Raw genomic sequence first — 18,235 nt, forward strand, 5'->3', positions numbered from 1 at the left:
GGGCAAATGCTCCGTAATGTGTACAACCAAAGCATCATGTAGAATCGGTAAAGGAAATAGTGAAGAACCTGTACTCCTCCCATGGCCCCTCAGCCAGATCAAGGATAAATCAAGGGTCAGAGAGCAGAGGACTTGTGGATCTGGAAAAAGAGAGTGGCTGATCTGGGATTCCTGTGGATGCTTCAAAGAGGCTCTTGGGAAGTGGTCTTGCAGCTTGGACTTTGACCTGAGGAGCCAAAGCAGCTCCTGAGGGGTCAGCTGGACTCAACCTCAACTCCAAGGAGTCCGAACGTCACCAAATGCCCGTGAAGCACGTAGGGCAGACATGCATGACTTTCCTGGTCAGGAAACCTGGGCCATGCAGGCCTGGAGCTCAGGTCTTCTGGCCCCGGCCCCCGGCCCTGTCCACTCACTGCTGCACCTTGGTTGCTCACAGATGGGGAAGGAAGCAGAGGGTCCCCTGGCTGCAGCCTGCCCCCACCCTGCTGATTCTCACCCTTGGCTGCTGGAATTCCCAAGGAGGCCTCAACAAGAGCAAACTGATTGCTGGAGACAGTTTTGGCCCTGACTCCGAGACAGAGCTTGGGGAGGAGACGGTGGAGACATATGTCTGGCCACAGGGCTGTTTACAAGTCACGCTGATCTCAATCTGTGATGACAGATGGCTGCAGCAGGGAGATGTGGAGGGTCCCTTGCCACACACCCTTCTGCCCAGAGAACAGATAACACACACACACACACACACACACACACACACACTGGACGAGGCTAAGTTTGATGCCCAGGGGCACGTGAGCAGGCTGGAGCTGAACCCTTGATCTGCAAACTTCAGGTGGGTAAGCTGGAAAGAAACTTTGACTCCCTGGGAGCAGTGGAAAAAGTGTGGGTGCTGGGGTAGCCAGACTCACATCTAATTCCTGGCTCCACTCTGACTAGCTGTGTGACCTGGGCACATTTCTTAACCTCCTTCAGTCTTAAATTTTTCACCTGTAGAAGTGGGGACAGAAACTCAGTTCGTGGGTTGTTGTGAGGATTAACTTTACTGAAACAACCAATGTCAGACTGAAACTAGCATAATGCCTGGCACAGTCCCTGTAGATGTTCCTCAGGCCTCCCTCCCTCTCTTCCTTCCTCCCTCCCTCCCTCCCTTCCTTCCTTTCTCCCTCCCTCCCTCCCTCCCTTCCTTCCTTCCTTCCTTCCTTCCAGAAACACAGTTTCAAGGAAAGCAAGCTGGCCTGCTGCCCCTCACTGGCTGGAGAGACTTGGGCAAGTTACTCTCTGAGCCTTGGTTTTCTTATCAGCAAAATGGGGATGCCTTTTCCTTTCTCAGAGGGTTATTGTGAACACTAACCAGGCATGCAAAACTCTGAGCATGATGCTTATCACATATTGGTAATTATAATAATGTCCATTATTCCAGATTTTCCTCCTTGGTGAAGTCCTAATGGATCCCCCAATGATTGTGGAAATGCCACCCAAAGACAGGTTCTGACTGCTTCCTTGGGAGGCTCTGGAGCCAAAGTGGGTGTCTTGGTCACCATGAACAGTGAGGTGGAGATGGGTCTGGTCAGACCCCTGGCTCAGACAGGTGCCACTCCAGCCACCGCAACCTTATCCCTCCCCAGGGCTCTCCAGGCCAGAGATGCCACGTGTCAGTGACACCCCTGCTAGGGTAGGGAGGGTGCTAACTTGAGCTGAGGCACAATTCCCAGGAGGCTTCGAGTCCCTTGGAAGCTCTCAGAACAACCCCGAGCCAAAGAATCATGGCTTTTATCAGCCCAACAACTGGAATCCTGAAAATCTCATTTCTTTAGGGCAGGAGACTGGGCGTCTGACCCAGAGTTACAGAGAACAGGAGCTCCACCCCGGCACAGCTGTTCCCCCAGCCGGGGTCCTCTAGCTCAGCGAATGCCTAAGCCAAGAAGCAGAGGAAGGGGATTACAGAGCGATTAGAAGCAGGGCTCTGGGGTCACATAGACCTGGAGTTTCAGGCCCAATTTCCTCATCTGTAAAACGAAGATAGTAACACCCACCTAGAGATGTTGTTAGGATGCAACGAAATGAGAATGAACTTAACGTGGTGCTTGGCGCGTATTACATCCTCTGAATAAAGGGCCGCTAATGAGGACGTGATGAGAGCGAGGCTGCCGTGACTCGCCCTAGGGTTCTCTGCTCCAGCCTCCTCAGACATCACCTTCACATGCCCACTCTCCCCGGGGGCTGGCATCACAGACTTACACCTGGAGCACTCCTTGTGGGCAAGGGCCATGGCAAAACCCAGCCAAACCAAGGCTTTCCTCCTATTGAGAGTTTCAAATAAATTTTCAGATGTATATATAAACCTACATTCCCTCAAAAATCAATTTCCTTCCCCCACGCCTTCCACACACCTGATCTTGGTAGGCATGCTCGTCGTGGCGGGGAGTTCAGTACTTCTGGAAACATCCCATTATATTGCTGGGCAGCTGCAGTTTTTAATAAGTTGTCCCTACTGCTCAGTTTCCAGTTGAGTTCTGCCTACTAGAAACATCCACACATCGGCTTTTGCCCACCCCCTGAAACCACACGGAACAAGCCTACCCACTTCCCCCCAACCCCTGGATGTTTCTTTCAACACATCTCTGTTAATACAGGCCTGTACTGCAGGTTGCTGCCCTGCCTGTCTGTTCAATCCAATCTTCTGGCAGGATGTTGTCCTTCATGTATACGTGGAATACAGTCCTGGGATGCACCCTCTTGACTGTAAAATCCTTGTCTAGCATCCTGATTTGTATTGTCTTCAGGTTGCCCAATGCCCCCCTCCTCAGAATGATTAGGGAGATCCTGGTCCCCTAAGAATCAGACACACTGTGGTTTGAATCCTAGTTCCCCTGTCCTACCTGTGTGACCTTGGACGAGTTCCTCAGCCCTCTCTGAGCTACATTTTTCTCCTCCGTCAAATGGGGATAAAGATCCTTAGCTTGCTGCTGGTTGTGACAATGAAATGAAATCATGTAGGTGCAAAGCACGGCATAGCGTAAAACTTCGGTACCTGGCAGCTATTATTGTTTTTAAGAGAGAAAGATGCAGAATTCCTTGAAGGGGAAGAGCAAGAGAATCAGCTCTCCCTGGAGACACAGGGAGGGGCCTGGATTCTGCGGTGAACTCATCCTACGCCGGGCAGTAGGAGAGATGGTCTCGTGGCAAACAGCCGCGACCCACCACTGCGGGCCGCGCGCCGTGTGCCAGCCCGGCCTGCCCCAGCAAAGGGGCCTTGGGGTTGACACAGCCAGTGCCAAGCCAGATGGGGCAGCGGCCAACTTTCCAGTCAACCCAGATGTCTGTCTTTCTCGGATGAAAACTCAAAAATGTGGCCTCAGTCAAAGTGGCTTTGGAGAGCTGTGTGCTCTCCAGACCCTGCAGAAGCTCTGAGCTGCGACTTTTGATAACTCCCCAGGGGTCAGGATGATGTGGCTCAGGCCAGGTCCTGGCAGGTCAGCTGCATCTGTCACTCAGAGTGAAGGGAGAAAGGTGGGGGGACCAGAGGCTGGCCTAGATTGACTCTCTGAGCCATTTCCCTGAGAAAGAAGGCACTGAGGAATTTTTCTGGAAGAAAAGGGATTTGTCTGTGCCATGTAACTGAGACTTCAAGGCAGTCCTTTCCCATGTCAGAAACAGCAGCACTCTGCAGGGACCTTCTTCAAGTCCTGTACAGCCTCAGAAGCCAAAGGTGATTTAGCGGAAGCCATGAAGTCACGTGGTTCCCCCCCCACACACACACCGCTGCTGGCTTCATTACTCCCCTCACACCCTGATCCTACTAGACCACCTTGTTGGGGATGACAAAGCCCTTCCCTGAGGGGCACAGCCTTATTTTATCAGAAGAGAAATAGAGGTTCAGAGGGGCAGAACCACCAGGGCTGAGAATGTTCCAGAACTCAGGAGTACGCCTGTCTTGCTAACCATTCCCAAACCTACCCCAGCAGCTCGCCTTTTTTTCCAGAGTCTGGCGCAGTAGCTTGCCTGTCTTGCCTACTTAAAGAAACATTCCCCACCCCGGCCCCAGGCTTGGGCCTGTAGCTAGGTGTCTGGCACCTGTCAACACAAACAAGTTTCCCCAGCATCTTGCCCCTTCTCTCTACAATGCCCAGCTGCACTTTAATGCATTTTAAATGTTTACATTGCCCTTTGTAATTTCTTGCTCAGTGTGGGGAATGCCTAACATTCCAGGGTCTGCACCCTGGTGCCCAGCTTGCTGAGGTATGCTGCACACAGTGAGGGGTGGTGCTAGGAGGGGACAGGGAAGGGGTGGGGGGATGGGTGCTCAGCCTTGGGTGTGCTGTGCTCCAGGAAATGTTCTCACTCTCTCCATCTCACCTGCCTGTGCAATTTCCTTGGGTTGTTAAGCTCTTTCCCATCTCTTTGGCCCACTCTAATAATTCTATTTTTTTAAAATAAATTATTTATTTATTTAATTTTTGGCTGCATTGGGTCTTTGTAGCCCCGCGGGCTTTCTTTAGCTGTAGTGAGCAGGGCCTTCTCATTGCAGTGGCTTCCGTTGTTGTGGAACACGGGCTCTAGGCGCACGGGCTCAGTAGTTGTGCCTCGTGGGCTCTAGAGCGCAGGCTCAGTAGTTGTGGTGCATGGGCTTAGTTGCTCCACGGCATGTGGGATCTTCCCGGACCGGGGCTTGAACCCATGTCCCCTGCATTGGCAGATGGATTCTTAACCACTGCGCCACCAGGGAAGCCCTACTCTAATAATTCTTCAGACCTCATCCTGGATGTCACCTCTACAAGAAGCTTTCCCTGATCCACCAGTTTGGGGAAGGATCTCCTACCCCTCAGTGTACAGATGTGCAGGTTGTGCACTGCACAAAAGCACCACATCTAACAGAATCATTGGCATCCTGGATTTGTCTAATTATAAAGACTATTTTGAACACGTGGAAGGGGCACCTTTCTCTAATTTGCACAAAGGTGGTCCCAGTTCTGCTGTCTGCGCCCCCCTCCACCACCAGCCTGTAAGCTTGGAGAGGGGAGGCACTGTTTCTACCTTGTTCTCCACTGTTAAGGCCTACACACTATGGGTACTTCAAATGGGTACTTCATCGATGAAAATACTTGTTGGCTGAGTGGAGTGTGGGATATGGAAGTCTCAAGGGTGGGTCTGACCAGGAGGAAGAAAAGTGGTGAAAACACCTTTGGCCTGCAGGGGGAGATGCTGAGCAGCTCCACACACTCCTCCCAATGGGGCAGTGGGTCCAGTCTCTCTTCCCTTCTTGGAGGGATACTTCTAACAGTAATTATAACAGCTACCACTTACTGACCTAATGCTAAGTACAGGTGCCATCTCATTTACTCTCCACAGCTGCCTTACGAGGCTGGCACTATTACTGTCTCCATCTCACAGATGGGAGATGGGGCAGAGAGAGGTCAGCAGGCAGAGCTGGGACTGGTACCTGCCATGTATTGGATGCTCAAGCCTGAAAGCTTAATACTACCCTTTGGTGCTTCACCAAAAAATTCTATCACACTGAGAAACTGTCCACATTTATTTTTAGTTTGGAGAATATGGTCACTGTTCCACAGCTGAGTCTGAAGTTAGGAACAGCCCTGCCACTCCCCACTTCGGGCTCTGGGCCAGGCCCCCCACAAAGCTGACTCACCAAGTTGACTTTTGACAGGCAAAAGAAACACATGCCAGGCCCAGACCCAAGCCCAGGAGTGAGACCTGCAAGAGGAAGACAGGCTGAGCAGGCAGGAGCCACACTCAGGCATAGGTACCTTGCCACCTGCCTCCCAACTTTAAGATCAATGCCTTTGAGAGTGGCATTTTGCTCACTCCTGAATTCTCAGTGCTCAGTATAGGCGAGGCACCTGGTGAGTATTTGCTGAATGAATGAATGAATATGTTAGGTTTTCCCACCACAAAAAAGAGGGCTGGGAGCTGAGTTTCCCATACCCCAAGGCCAAGGACATTCTGGGACAGATGCCCAACACTGATTCAAAGGCTGAAAGGCAGGAAACAGGAGGTGAGGAGGAGGCCTAGGGGTCCCTCCAGGGAGAGAATGAGGGAAACACAGAGTCACTAAATCAAGACCTCTGGGCCCCTGGTACCTGGGCAGGAGGTATGTGGAAGGGGGTTGAGGAGTAGAAGAGGGCCCAGCATGGGATGTAATTCCTAAAATCTGAGCAAGAACAACTGGCAAAAGAGAGTAACCCATTCCAGGCCATCAGACCGAGCAGGCAGGCCACGCTGCACCTGGCAATGGGTCTGAGCCGTCAGGAGCCTCCGCCACCAGCCAAAAGCACACTCAAGGCAGATTTGGAAAGTTTTCCTAGTTTACCAGCCTGTTCTACCTGCCTGGCCTCTGAGGCCCTGGTGGGAAACGCAGGGGGTGGTGCCTGCAGCAGAGGCCAGGCCTTGGGAGAGCTTTGCTGACAACCCTGGACCCTGGCACCCAGCACTCACCTGGTCTGGGTGGACACGGGGCACAGGAGGTCACTCCCCAGAAGGCTCCCACACTGCCACAGCAGTCCTCTTGGGCAGTCAGCTCCAGCAGGGGGTTGGCACACTGGAAAAAAGGCCATGGCCACTCCTCACCTGCTTCCCTCCCCTGCTGTGCACAGAGATGTCGCAGGAAAGCCTGAGACATGAGCTCACCACTCACATCCTGCAGAGAATGCCCCCACCCAAGGGAGGGGAGGAGAGGGGAGGAGTTGTCCCGGAAGGAAGCAGTGAAACCCAAAGTCCACTCTGCCAGACCCTAAACTTGGGAGGGGCGTGGCAGGGACACATCCAGATAAGATCTTCTCTGTGAAGTCTGCAAACTGCCCCCATCCATGTTCCCAGCCCACAGAGGTTGGGCTTTCCTCCATCAAACTCCAGGGAATGCCAAGGCCACCTCCCGTGAGCAGGGTCCATGCCCAGCGACACCACAGCTGAGAGGTCCCTATCCCTTGGCTACTCCCTACCTCCCCCAGTTCCCAGGAGGGGTTTCCGGAAACGCCAAACTGCAATCCTAGGAAAAACCATCCTGGGTCTGGCTTAGCCCCTATCCTTAGGTGCCTGGACTCAGAAAAGCACACATGATTTCCCATCACTGACTGAGGATGCCACCGGAGGTAGGGGGGATGGAGTGTCTTATCTTTGCACCGCCAAGGCTTTGGGGTTTAACCTGCATTTGCTAATTTCACATCTCTGTGACTCCACCCTTAACTGGAGACCAAACTCCTTCTCACCAGATCTAATAGCCCCACTACCCACGCACCGGGAGTCCTACACTCAGCTCCAGGAGAGCCCAGGATTTGCTGGGACACAAGGACGATTGTTCCCCTCCAGAGGGGGCCTCTCTTGGGTCCTCTTCTGTGTGCCTGGCACTGACAGGTACCCAGTGTCGACCAAGTAGGAGGCTCAACCCCTCTACACTCAGGCAATTTTATGCCCTGAGTTTTCCCATGTGGGGAATGGGAGGCCCTGTAGATTCACATTCCCTCAGAACAAGGAGGAGAGCGGGAAGGAGGAGGGGCACCGCAGGGAGCAGTCGTGGTCCCAGAAGACCCCGGGGCTGGGGCAGGAGCTGCTTTCTCACCTGTCCGTTCATAGCACTCAGGTAGCACCGGCCCAGCAGTGCCGGAGGCCTGGGCACCACTAGGGGTGGTGGCCGAGGAACCTCTCCAGACCGAGCCGGGATGCTGTTGCTGTCCCAGTGGCCATGGCCGGGGCTGGCGGGGAGCCAGGGCGAGGGTCTGGTCTCCACGCTGTTCTCCTCTGGGGCCTCCTCGACCTCGCCCCGTACCCGAGCCACCTGGTGGACCTGCACGGAGGCCTCAGGCGGGTGGTGGATGTGCACCTTCACCAAGGAGGGGTTCGCAGAGGCTGGGCACAGGGGCTGGGGTCAGAGGTGGGGAAACAGGGCCCTACCCTCTGAGGAGTGGCAGCAGCCCTGGGCCAGGCGAGCCACTGGCTGTGTCTCCCCAAAACTCGTCTCCATTTCTTCACTCTCTACTCAAAACCCAGAACAATAGCCCAGGGAGGACAGGACCAAGCACAGACTCCTCCCCTCCACACCTTTTCTTGAAAAACCTTCATTACCAACTTCCAAACTACCTTCCTGATTCCACCTCCCCCCATGATCCTGCACAACCTTCGAGCTCCAGCCCAACAGACCCTGCATGGTCCCCACTACATGCCTTTGTTCACACCACTCCCTCTGCCCAGGAAGCCCTCCACTCCCCTCTGCTTAACCAAAGCCTACCCATTGTTTAAGGCCTAAGTGAAGTCCACCTCCCCCATGCAGCCTTCCCTGAACTCCCCAGGCTTGGGGCTTTCCATCCCCTGATCTCCTACAAAATTCTGTATTTTTTGTACCCTTTATTTGCCACCTAATAATGGAAGGCAGAGGAAAGGAAATGTTTTATGATGCCATTCTTTCTCATCCATCCTCCCTCTATTGTTCAGAACCATAGGTTCCTTGAAATCAGGACCCTACCCTTATACTCTTTTGTCTCCCCCATCGCACCCAGTAGGGGATAAGAGCAAAAAAAAAAAAAAAAAAAAAAAAGGGCAGAGAAAAACTTAGGGAATGAAACTGAGCGCTAAGGGTAGAGGAGAAGGAAGGGCTGGAGGCAGCTTCCCATCCCCTCCACCAAGATGCCAGCACCCACCCTACGCGGTTACCCAGGTCGCCTCCCAGCCCCACACTCACCCAGCTGGTTGGAGAGAGGCAGCGTGAAGGTGGACTGCTTCAAGGGGCCCGGTGGCGAGGCCCTGTGGTGGACCCCCTTCTCTGGAGGCTCCCTGTCCAGATTGGGGGAGGGCAGGTGGCAGAACTTCCCAGTGGAGTTGGTGGGGCACCAGCATTCGTCCCTACCAATGCAGCGGCCTCCATTCAGGCAGGGGATCTGGCAGAAATCTACAACATTGACCTCAAGGTGACGTGGTGGAAGAACACAGCAGCACCTACTATGTGGCCGCTGGGTGACAACAGGGAAGCAGGGGGAACAAGACCCCCAAATCTGGATGGCTTTGGGAACCGGGCACCCCCTGAAATGCAGGGACTTTCCAGGAGGCCTGGGAGGATGAAGGAGGATGGATAATAACAGGCCTTGCCTTTCCTCCACCCTGCAGTAACCTGAGGGATGGGACGGGAGTGGGGGGCTGGCGGGGAGTGGCACTGTTAACGCCTTCACTTTTCTGTGGAGGAAACTTGGATTCAGAGAGGTTGTGTGACTTGCTCAGAGTCACATGTGACAGAGCTGGGTGAGGACTCAGCATTGTGTGATTGGAGACAACTCACAGGAGCCACGGTATGAGAGCACCCGGCCTCCTTCCTGCAGAAGAGCTGGGCTCCAGCCCAAGGCAGGCCTGTCCTTCTGGCCACCCCTGCACCCAGCTCCAGGGCCAGCCAGGAACCATGTGAGCGGGGAATGGACTCACAGATTCGGAAACCAGACTTGGGGTCATGCCCGTGGCCGCTCTGGCTGTACAGGGTGGTGGTGTCGCCACGCTCGCAGCTGCTGGCACAGCGCCCATGGGCACAGGTCTGCTTGCAGATGGTGGGAGTGAAGACGATCTTGATCTTCTTGATTTTCTCCGTGAGATTCAGCCCTGCAGAGAGAGGGCTTGGGTCCAGGGGGCAAGGCTGAGAGGCACAGCTGTGACCTCCAGGGGCTGGTTAGAAAGGCCCACGGGACTGGGTTGAATCCATCCCAAGGGCATTTGCTAAGTACCTCCTGGATGCAAGGTTCCATAGTGGGGGCCGAGTAATAGCTCACAGCCCAACATCTACTGAGAGATGCCAACAGGCCAGTACCTGAGATCATGCTTTATGCACAATAACTCTCAACCCTCTTGAGTATTATTTTAGGTTGAACCACTAGAAATTGCCATTTTTGTAGGTTAAAATGGTTGAATATTGGCAATGTTCTTATATCTGACCAAATATTTCCATCTGACAGTTAAGGAAACTGAGGCTCAGAGAAGGATGGGTTGCATCTCAAGTCACACAGCTAGCAAGGGCTGCAGCTGGGCTTTGCACCAAAGGGCAGAGAACAGAATGTAGCTCAGACTTGCCAGAGAAGAGAGTTTTCCAAGAGAACACCTGAAAGAATGATTAGAGTCGGGTTTTGGAGGCCCTAATGGCCAGAACAAGGATAGAGCACTTTATTCAGTTGGCGGTGGGAAATCATTGAAAATTTTCAGTGAGAGATCAAAGAGGAAGTGGGGGGAGGGTAATGCCATCTGAGCTGGGGTATGCAGGTGGATGGAGAGACAGGGTGACTGGTTGGGAGGTCATTGAAGCAGCGTGAGCTGAGGTCGCTTCATTTAACACAAGTGGTGGCAGTGGAAACACAAAGGAGGGGTATTCATTCTGTATAGGGGGCCCAGCGGGGAAGCCAGGAGGCGGAGGGGTTGAGAAGGGAAGTATAAAAGGTCTATGGAGACTTGACTGTGAAGGGAGGAGAGATAGAAAGGAAGGCAGAGGGAAGTGGAGAAATAGCCATGCGTGTATGTGTGTGTGTGTGTGTGTGTGTGTGTGTGTGTGTGTGAATGGGAGAGTTGTAAGTAACTGTATATGCTCTAGGGAAAGGGCTGAGTGGGGGACAGGTTGAAGGGGGAGGAGAACCGGGGGAGGGGGAGGGCAAGTGACAGCCTAGGGTTCCAGAAGAGTCAAGAAACAGTGGGATGTGCCTTAGACAAGAAGAGGGGCACTTCCTTTTCAAGATGGCAAGAAAGGTCATCAGCTATAAAAGGGACACTGCTGCCTGCTATCCACGACATGGATAAACCTCAAAAACATTACACTAAGTGAAAGAGCCAGACACAAAAGGCCACGTATTGCATGATCCCATTTATATGAAATGTCCAGGATACGCAAATCTATAAGGACAGGGAGTAGATTAGTGGGACCAGGGGCCGAGGCGAGGGTGGGAGCGGGGAAGGGAGTGACTGCTTAATGGGTGTGGGGCTTCTTCTTGCAGTGATGGCAATGTCCTGTAATTAGATAGCGGTTGCACAAAATTGTGGATATGCTAAACATCACTGATGTGCACACTTTAAAATGGGCAGGAAGGTGAGGACTCTGGGGAGTGGAAAGCATGGCCATGGGATGGGGCTGGGGAAGGTGGGGGCAGCTTGGAGTAGCTGCTCTGAGGAATGAGAGAAAGTGTCCAGGCTCGCCGGGAAGGATTGCTGGGCAACGAGCAGGAATGTGCAGAGGCTTGAATCCTCAGGAATGCTCAGCTCTCTCCTCTGGGAAGCAGAGGCCCCGCTATAGGTAACAAGGGGTTTGCAGGAAGGATGAGGTGGAAGGACCAGCGCCAGGGAGGGTGAGGTTCACAACTGGATATGAAGGAAGCAAAGGCAGGACAGGTGACAGATGGGGCAGAAATGGAGCAATCAAGGTCTAGGTGCCTCAAAGGGGCAAAGTCTCCAACAGCTGGTTTAGGACCCCTGGAGCCCGACGCAAAGCAGATGCTTGACAACTGTTTTGTACATTGGCTGAAAAGATAAGAGACAGGGTGACAACTCAGCCCTTCTGAGAGGGTGAAGGGGGAAGCAAAGGTGGGGAGAAGGAGGTCCAAGATTTAGATGTCCTGCTCTTTGAGGACCTGGAGGCAGGGTGTCCTTACCCCAGGAGGATGACGGGTGGTCCAGATATGCTGCCTGCTGGGCACCATGCTTCCGCTCAGGGCCTGGCCCCATGGGCAGGGCATTGGAGGTCAGCTGGCCATTGGCCGCAGTGGCCAGATAAAGTCGGACAGTCTGGGACAGCCCCACGTGCTGCTGGGTGGCGTGTGTCTGGCTGAGACCACTCAGGGTCCTGTGGAGACAACCGGGGCGTGGGGTTTGCATCCCGGGAACAGTGTCTCTGTGCCCTTCCTGTTCAGGACGTCCACCCCCGCCTCTGCGCTAGAAGAGTGTTCTCTGTTTGGCTACCTTCTTGCCAACTCCAGGAAAATGGAGGTGCCCTGAGACAGGGGAAGAGGGCTAAGGCCAGCTGGCTAGTTCGGTGGGAGTGCCTACCCCTATGTAGAATTGCCAGGCTTTGGCTGGGTATTCTGGGCAAGTCACTGAGCCTCCCTGGGCCTCAGGGCCCTCGACTGCAAAATAAAGGTGTTAGATTGGTCCCATGTAGCTCTGACATTTGAAGAGTTTGAGACTCTTATGGACCAGCCCTTGCCCTAAAACTGAGTCCTGTGCCTGCTTCTTGCCACTTCTTAATACAACCTTTCATACAAATTGCTTGTGGAACAGGTGCCCAGCAAATACACGTTAACAGATTGATTCAGGGACGGAGCCCTGAATATCCCTCTGATTAATGTTATTGTAAAAATAATATAACAACAATATTCAAGGAGAAAAAAATCAATTCATCATCCTCCCACCCCAACATGGCAAATACTTTGGCATATTTCCTTTCAACCTTTGCTCAAGTTCTTACACTATTGTCATCACTTGCAGATACCATTTAAATTCTGATTTTTCACTTAACATTAGATCGTACTTTATACAGTTCCACAATTTTCATATTGATCATCTTAATTGCTACAAGGTAGTCTATCTGAAGATGAATCACAATTTATTCAGACATTCTCCTGTTACATACTTAGATTGTTTTTTTAATTTTTAACTGTGGACATCCTGACTCATATGGCTTTTTTTCTTCAGTTAAAATATTCCTTTAGTATAGGGGGATTCATTAAACTGTTTTTATTCTGTATATTTGAAAAATATTTATAAGAAACATTTTGAAAAGGCTTATTATTTTAGGATTAATTCTGTGGACTAGAATGACCATATCAGAGGTTACATTTATGGCTCTAGGTATACACTGGAGGACTGCTCTCCGAAAGGCTGTATAAATGCACCACTCGGAGTGCAGCCTCGCCAGCACAGTGTATTATTAATTTTTCATAATAATCATCATCATCATCATAAATGATACTTCAATGTTGCTTTAGCTACCTTTTTAAATCATTTCTGAGGTTGAATTTTTTTCATACATCTATTTACCACTTGTGAAAATTTTCTGCTCATGTCCTTTGATATCTTAACTATTTGAGTTGTTTGCTCATAAACTTGAACGGTTCTTTATATGTTTATTATAAGGCAGGTCATTCTACAAGGCAGCCTTGTTGTAAACACTCTGTCACTGTCAAAATGTATATGAACCACTGTATACCTGACAGTGTCTGGACTGTGGTGGGTGTGAGCACATTGTAGACATTGAAGCTGAGAGAGTAATTACTTGCCCAAGGTTACACAACAGGTAAATCAGGCCCCAGGACTCCAACCCAGCAGAGCTTGACTCCTGTGCCACCCAACAGAGCAGCCCAGACCATGACAGAAACTCAGCCTAGAAGCCTCTGCTCAGGCCTGGGGTGGCGCTCTTTCCTCCAGTAGGTCCCACCCCTAGCCTCTCCACTGGATTCTTTGCCCAAGTGGGTCCTGGGACCCTCTCCCTCCATCATCCCTACTCCTGTTCTGTTGGCCCCGGGTGTCCAGGCCATGAGCAATCTCCCTCTCATCCTTTCCTGGCAGGAGCCAGACCAGCACAGGTGTCAGAGTTGGGCACCTTCCAGCCCTTCCCCAGCCCTGTTGGCCTGGGACTTGGCTCCCGTGAGCTTCACCGTTGCTCTTCTTCCAGCGCGACCAGCAGCAAATACTCACCCTGACAGCCCCAAACATGCCCCAGCCTGCTCCCCAAGTTTGAGGGCTGGAGTGAGAGAGAGGGCCCGTTAGCCACCCCAGAAGCTCTGGGAGCTGTAATGGACCAGATTTGGGGGCCCCACCCTCAGGCACCTGCTCCTAACTCTGAAGAGAAGGTCAGCACAACCAGCTGCAGCAGAAAACACAATCCTTCCAATGGCTTCCAAGAGTTCGCCAAAGAGTGAGAGGTAAGTGAGCTGGTGGGTCGGTGGAAGTCTCCTCCTGGTGGCACCAAGCTGGTGCCATGGCTCAGCTTAGTGTCAGCATCACAGAGCCCCCAGGGAGCTAAAGGGAGTAGTTCAGGTTCTGCCCAGACCATCTGGGACATTTCTGAACTTGATGCTGACAAAGAGCTCTCCAATCTGGTCAAGGTGGAAACTCAAAGGGTTCTTTCTTGGTGGTTTGCTGTCACTGTTGTTACTGTTGCCATCACTTGTTTCTCTAATTGGAACTCAAAGCTAATGGCCCCAAGATTCCTGAGTTCAAATCCCTTAAGGGTCAAAGGTTTAACTTTGCAGAGAAGAAAAAAAATGTCTTCCCTAGTTGTAGAAAGGACCTGTCTGTACAGCGAAGAGAGGACAGGCAGATGTCAGTTCTGCCTCCTACTTGACCAGTCACTGAGATCCCCTGAAACTCAGATTCCTAATCAGTAAAACAGGAATAGTGACACCCACCTCACCGGGCTATGGTGAGGACCAAGAGGAACAGTGACACCATGTGATTATTTTGAAAATACAAATAAGTGGTCACAAGTTGAAAACTATGCCAGAACTTTAAAATCACATGAACAAAGAAAAGAAAGTGCTAGCTGTAGTTCAGACAAAATACCTCTCCCCAAGCCACTAAAAATTCTTCTTCATCTAAGAGGAATACAAGACACCCCAAATATCTTGTTATACTGCCCAAGCATCCTTACATATAAAAGGCCAAGTAACTAATCTGGTGTCAATACGTTTTTAACAACCACAGCCTTCTGAGCTCAATCCATTGTCATCTACTGCTGTGATGGGGATTTCGGATTAAACAATAGAAATCAAAAAGTCCTACCTTCTGAGACGCTCAGAGCCAAGTAAAGAAGGAAGCCTTGGTTCTTTGATAGGTCCTATGTCTTACACTGAAAACACCCCTCTAAAGAGTCAGCTATCTCCCTTCATAAACCCCAGACCAGTCCTTGGAGGTGGACAGGGAGGGAGGCCCCCCCACCCCATGTGTGAAGGGCTTCAGGCCCTCAGCTCAGCTCTGGCTCCTAGAGAGTGGTAGCAACAGAGGCAAGTGAGAGCTTCACTGGGAAGGTGACTTTCTTTGACTAAAGTGCCCAGAGCAGGGCTCTGTCCACTCTCAGCCTTGGAAGAACTGCTTCAATTTCATTAAAGGATAGCGGTTCTCAGACTCGCCTAGCCCAAGATTATCTCTCTGGGATTGTTCCAAGGAGGTCTTGGCAGAGCTGCCACAATGGACTGCAACATCCATCTCTCTAGACTTCAGGATTTCATGGATCAGTAAAATTTTGAAACAAATGTAGGGGACCAACATAAAGTTGCCAACTTTTTATTTAGGTAAGACATTAAAACACACACACAAACGCACAACTGCCAATTATTACCACCATAACTTTATCAAAGAAAAGACATTTCAATGCTAATAAGAAATATTTGAATAAGCTTAACTTCGTGGAAATCTCACCTCATTGACTTTATTTTTTTCATTTCTTCATGGACCAATGAAAACTCCATCACAGACCAGCATGGAGCCAAGGAAGAGCCACTGGGTATGATCCACCAAGATGTGCTCTGGCCTGAGGACTCTCCGGCTCTTTCAACCAATTTGGGAAGAAAACCTTGCATCCCAGCTGGCTGTGATCTTCAGACCTGAGTGGAAACTCCCTGGACAGTGCATACCCATGATAATGCCACTCAGCTGAACATGGTGCCCCCATATTCTGCCCAACTCACTAATGTTCTCAAACAGTGATGGGGAGATGAGTGGGTGAGGGGCTCCGTGCCCTCCATCCCACCCACTTCCACCTTAGCCTGGTGGCTCCACTCTATCTAATTGATAACCGGGCTTCCACATACTATTTTGTTTGCTAAGTGTTCTGCTGCCAAAAGAAAGTTTAAAAACATCACTGCAAGGTGCATAGAATAGTTACAGCTCCCATGGATAGTGCACTGAAGCATGTACTTCAAATGCATCATCTTATTCATGTTATTTTATTGAATGAAAAAAGTAAGTTGCAGAATAATATGGGCAGTAATACTTCCAGGTTTTTGTTTGAAGAAAAACCTCTCTCTCTCCCCCTACAGGTATGTATATAAGCATAGGAAAGGTCTGGAAGGATCTGTAAACAGTGGCTGCCCCTTGGGGATGAAAATGCCTATGTATGTGTAACTACTGTTTTAAACTTTATGTTTCCATATTTTTAGATTTTTTTCAGTAAAAGATTTTTTTTTTTACAGTTTTACAGTAAACATGCATTATTTTGTAATAAAAATAAACCTCTATTTTCCCCAGCAACTCCAATTTATAGATAAGGAAATTGAGGCTCAGGAAAAGCATGATCAATGTGTGTATATTACTAGGATCCAAGGCGGACTCTGATGGCTAACAGAGGTACAGGAGTTCAGATGTAAGCAGCACCATGACATTTGAGCTGGGGCTTAAGAGATGGGGAGGAATTTCACAGTCCAAAATGAGGAGGAAGACATTCCAGATAAGAAAAGTAACATAAGATAACGCGTGAAGGTGGGAAGCATGGGCCATATTTAAGGAAGGATAATGAGCACAGTTGGATAAAGCATAGAAAGGAGGGGAAGGGAGGGAAGGAAAATAACATCCATTCGGTGCCTACCAAGTAGTGGATATCATTCTAGGTGTTTTACATAACATATCATTTACTTGTCCAAACAACCAACCCTATGATCAAAAACCTCTGCTTGGCCAAAACCACTTTAAACAAAGTAAAAAGACAAAAGACAAAATGGTAAAAATAAGTGCAATTCATATCACGATAAAGAACCAATCTCCATAATATTTAAAGAGCACCTAGAAACAGAAAAGACAGACCAATAGCCCTAGAAGAAAAGTCAGCAAAGGAATATGAACAGTTTACAGAAAAAAAAAAACCCAAATGTTTCCTTTTTTTTTCAAGATCAAAATTTTAAAAAATTAATGTTTCATTGCTTCATCAAGTACATTCTCAAGTATAATTTTTGTTGTTTACTATAAATATATGGTGACAAAGAGCACAGTTTGAAGGAATTGCACTGATTTTTCCTAAGGCACCAGCAGTTTTCCCCACCATCCCTTATGAACCATAGTGCAATTGTCAACACAATGAAAAAGGAACTTAGTATTATTATTAAAATAGTTTTAACCCTTAAAGGGTCTTGGGCTCAACAGATAGCACTTTGAGAACTACTGTTTTACTAGAACAAAAATATATTTCTCATTTTTGTTACGTTGACTTTGGGTTGGTTACAGGTATCTTCTTCATTCTGGAATCCTGGCAAAAGAAAAAGCCTTTATCTGGCACCTGTTTTTCTTGTGGCAGAGGAAAATGAGCAAAAGTAAATTCATGCATTGGCTTCCAAAGCTTCTTCTTAGACATGACCTATATCACTTCTCATCTTCCATTGACTTTGGTCAAGTCCCATGGCCAAGCTTGATGTCAATGGAAAGAAGGAAGTACTCCTCCCATAGGTAGGGACCCTGGAAACCATGGCCTCCGATGCCGCTCCCCCCTCCCGGGAAAGGAGACACAAGGAAATTCCCTTCCTCGCCTCCGCTGCCACCTCCAACCACCCCCAAAATAACCCCTCGGGGGGTGAGAGGCAATTATAACCCCGTCGAGCAGAGGGCGCGGGGGATGGGCGCCGGGCGGGCGGGGTCGGGGAGCGCGGCGCGGGTCCCCAGGTGGCGAGCTGAGGTGCTCCCACCGCCCCAAATGTTTCTTAAACACATGAAAATAGGCTCAACTTTTCTCATTCGAAGGGATGTGCAAATGAAAACTACTTTGAGATAGCATTTTTCAGTCCATCAGATTAGCAAAAAATCCAAAAGTTTAATAATAGACTAATTTGGTGAGATTGTGCAGAAACAGACACTCTCAGATGTTGCTGGTAGGAATGTAAGTCGACACAGCCCATATGGAGAGCAATTTGGCAATGTCTATCCACACCGCAATGCATCAATGCTTTGCCCCTGCAGGTCCACCTCCGAGGCTGTGCTGCAGATACACCTGCTGTGGTAGGCGCTGCTGCCGCCCTGCCCAGTCTCCTTTGCGGCCAGTGCACCCCACACTGTCTTCTCCTGAGCTGTGCTCTGGCCGGAAGGCAACCACCTGACAAGCTCCTCCCACCATCATGACCACGAAGCCAATGACTGCCTGAACCGGAAGTTTAAAAGCCCCGCCTCCCTGCTTCAAGGTGGGACAACTGTCCAAGCTCCGCCCTCTGTTAGGCTTTGGCTTGATTTTCCCGGGACCAATCCTTGTTTGGCTCTTTCTGCCTTTCCATTCTGCTTCCCTCCCGCGCTTAGCCCT

At 50.4% G+C, this 18,235-nt stretch overlaps 1 protein-coding gene across 4 annotated transcripts in view; it reads right to left on the reverse strand.

Annotated features, from left to right (window-relative positions):
• LTBP2 (latent transforming growth factor beta binding protein 2) overlaps window positions 1–18,235 on the reverse strand; it is a 100,427-nt gene that overhangs the window by 40,471 nt on the left and 41,721 nt on the right. For all 4 annotated transcript variants that reach the window (XM_059914655.1, XM_059914659.1, XM_059914657.1 and 1 more), the window contains exons 4-8: window positions 11,616–11,806; window positions 9,421–9,591; window positions 8,690–8,896; window positions 7,574–7,860; window positions 6,454–6,556 (exon numbers count right to left, since the gene is read on the reverse strand). In XM_059914655.1, coding sequence (XP_059770638.1) covers window positions 6,454–6,556; window positions 7,574–7,860; window positions 8,690–8,896; window positions 9,421–9,591; window positions 11,616–11,806 — 959 coding nt within the window. The remainder of the gene's footprint in view (window positions 1–6,453; window positions 6,557–7,573; window positions 7,861–8,689; window positions 8,897–9,420; window positions 9,592–11,615; window positions 11,807–18,235) is intronic.

The sequence above is a fragment of the Balaenoptera ricei genome, chromosome 2, assembly GCF_028023285.1.
Source record: "Balaenoptera ricei isolate mBalRic1 chromosome 2, mBalRic1.hap2, whole genome shotgun sequence".
Classification (NCBI taxonomy): Eukaryota; Metazoa; Chordata; class Mammalia; order Artiodactyla; family Balaenopteridae; genus Balaenoptera; species Balaenoptera ricei.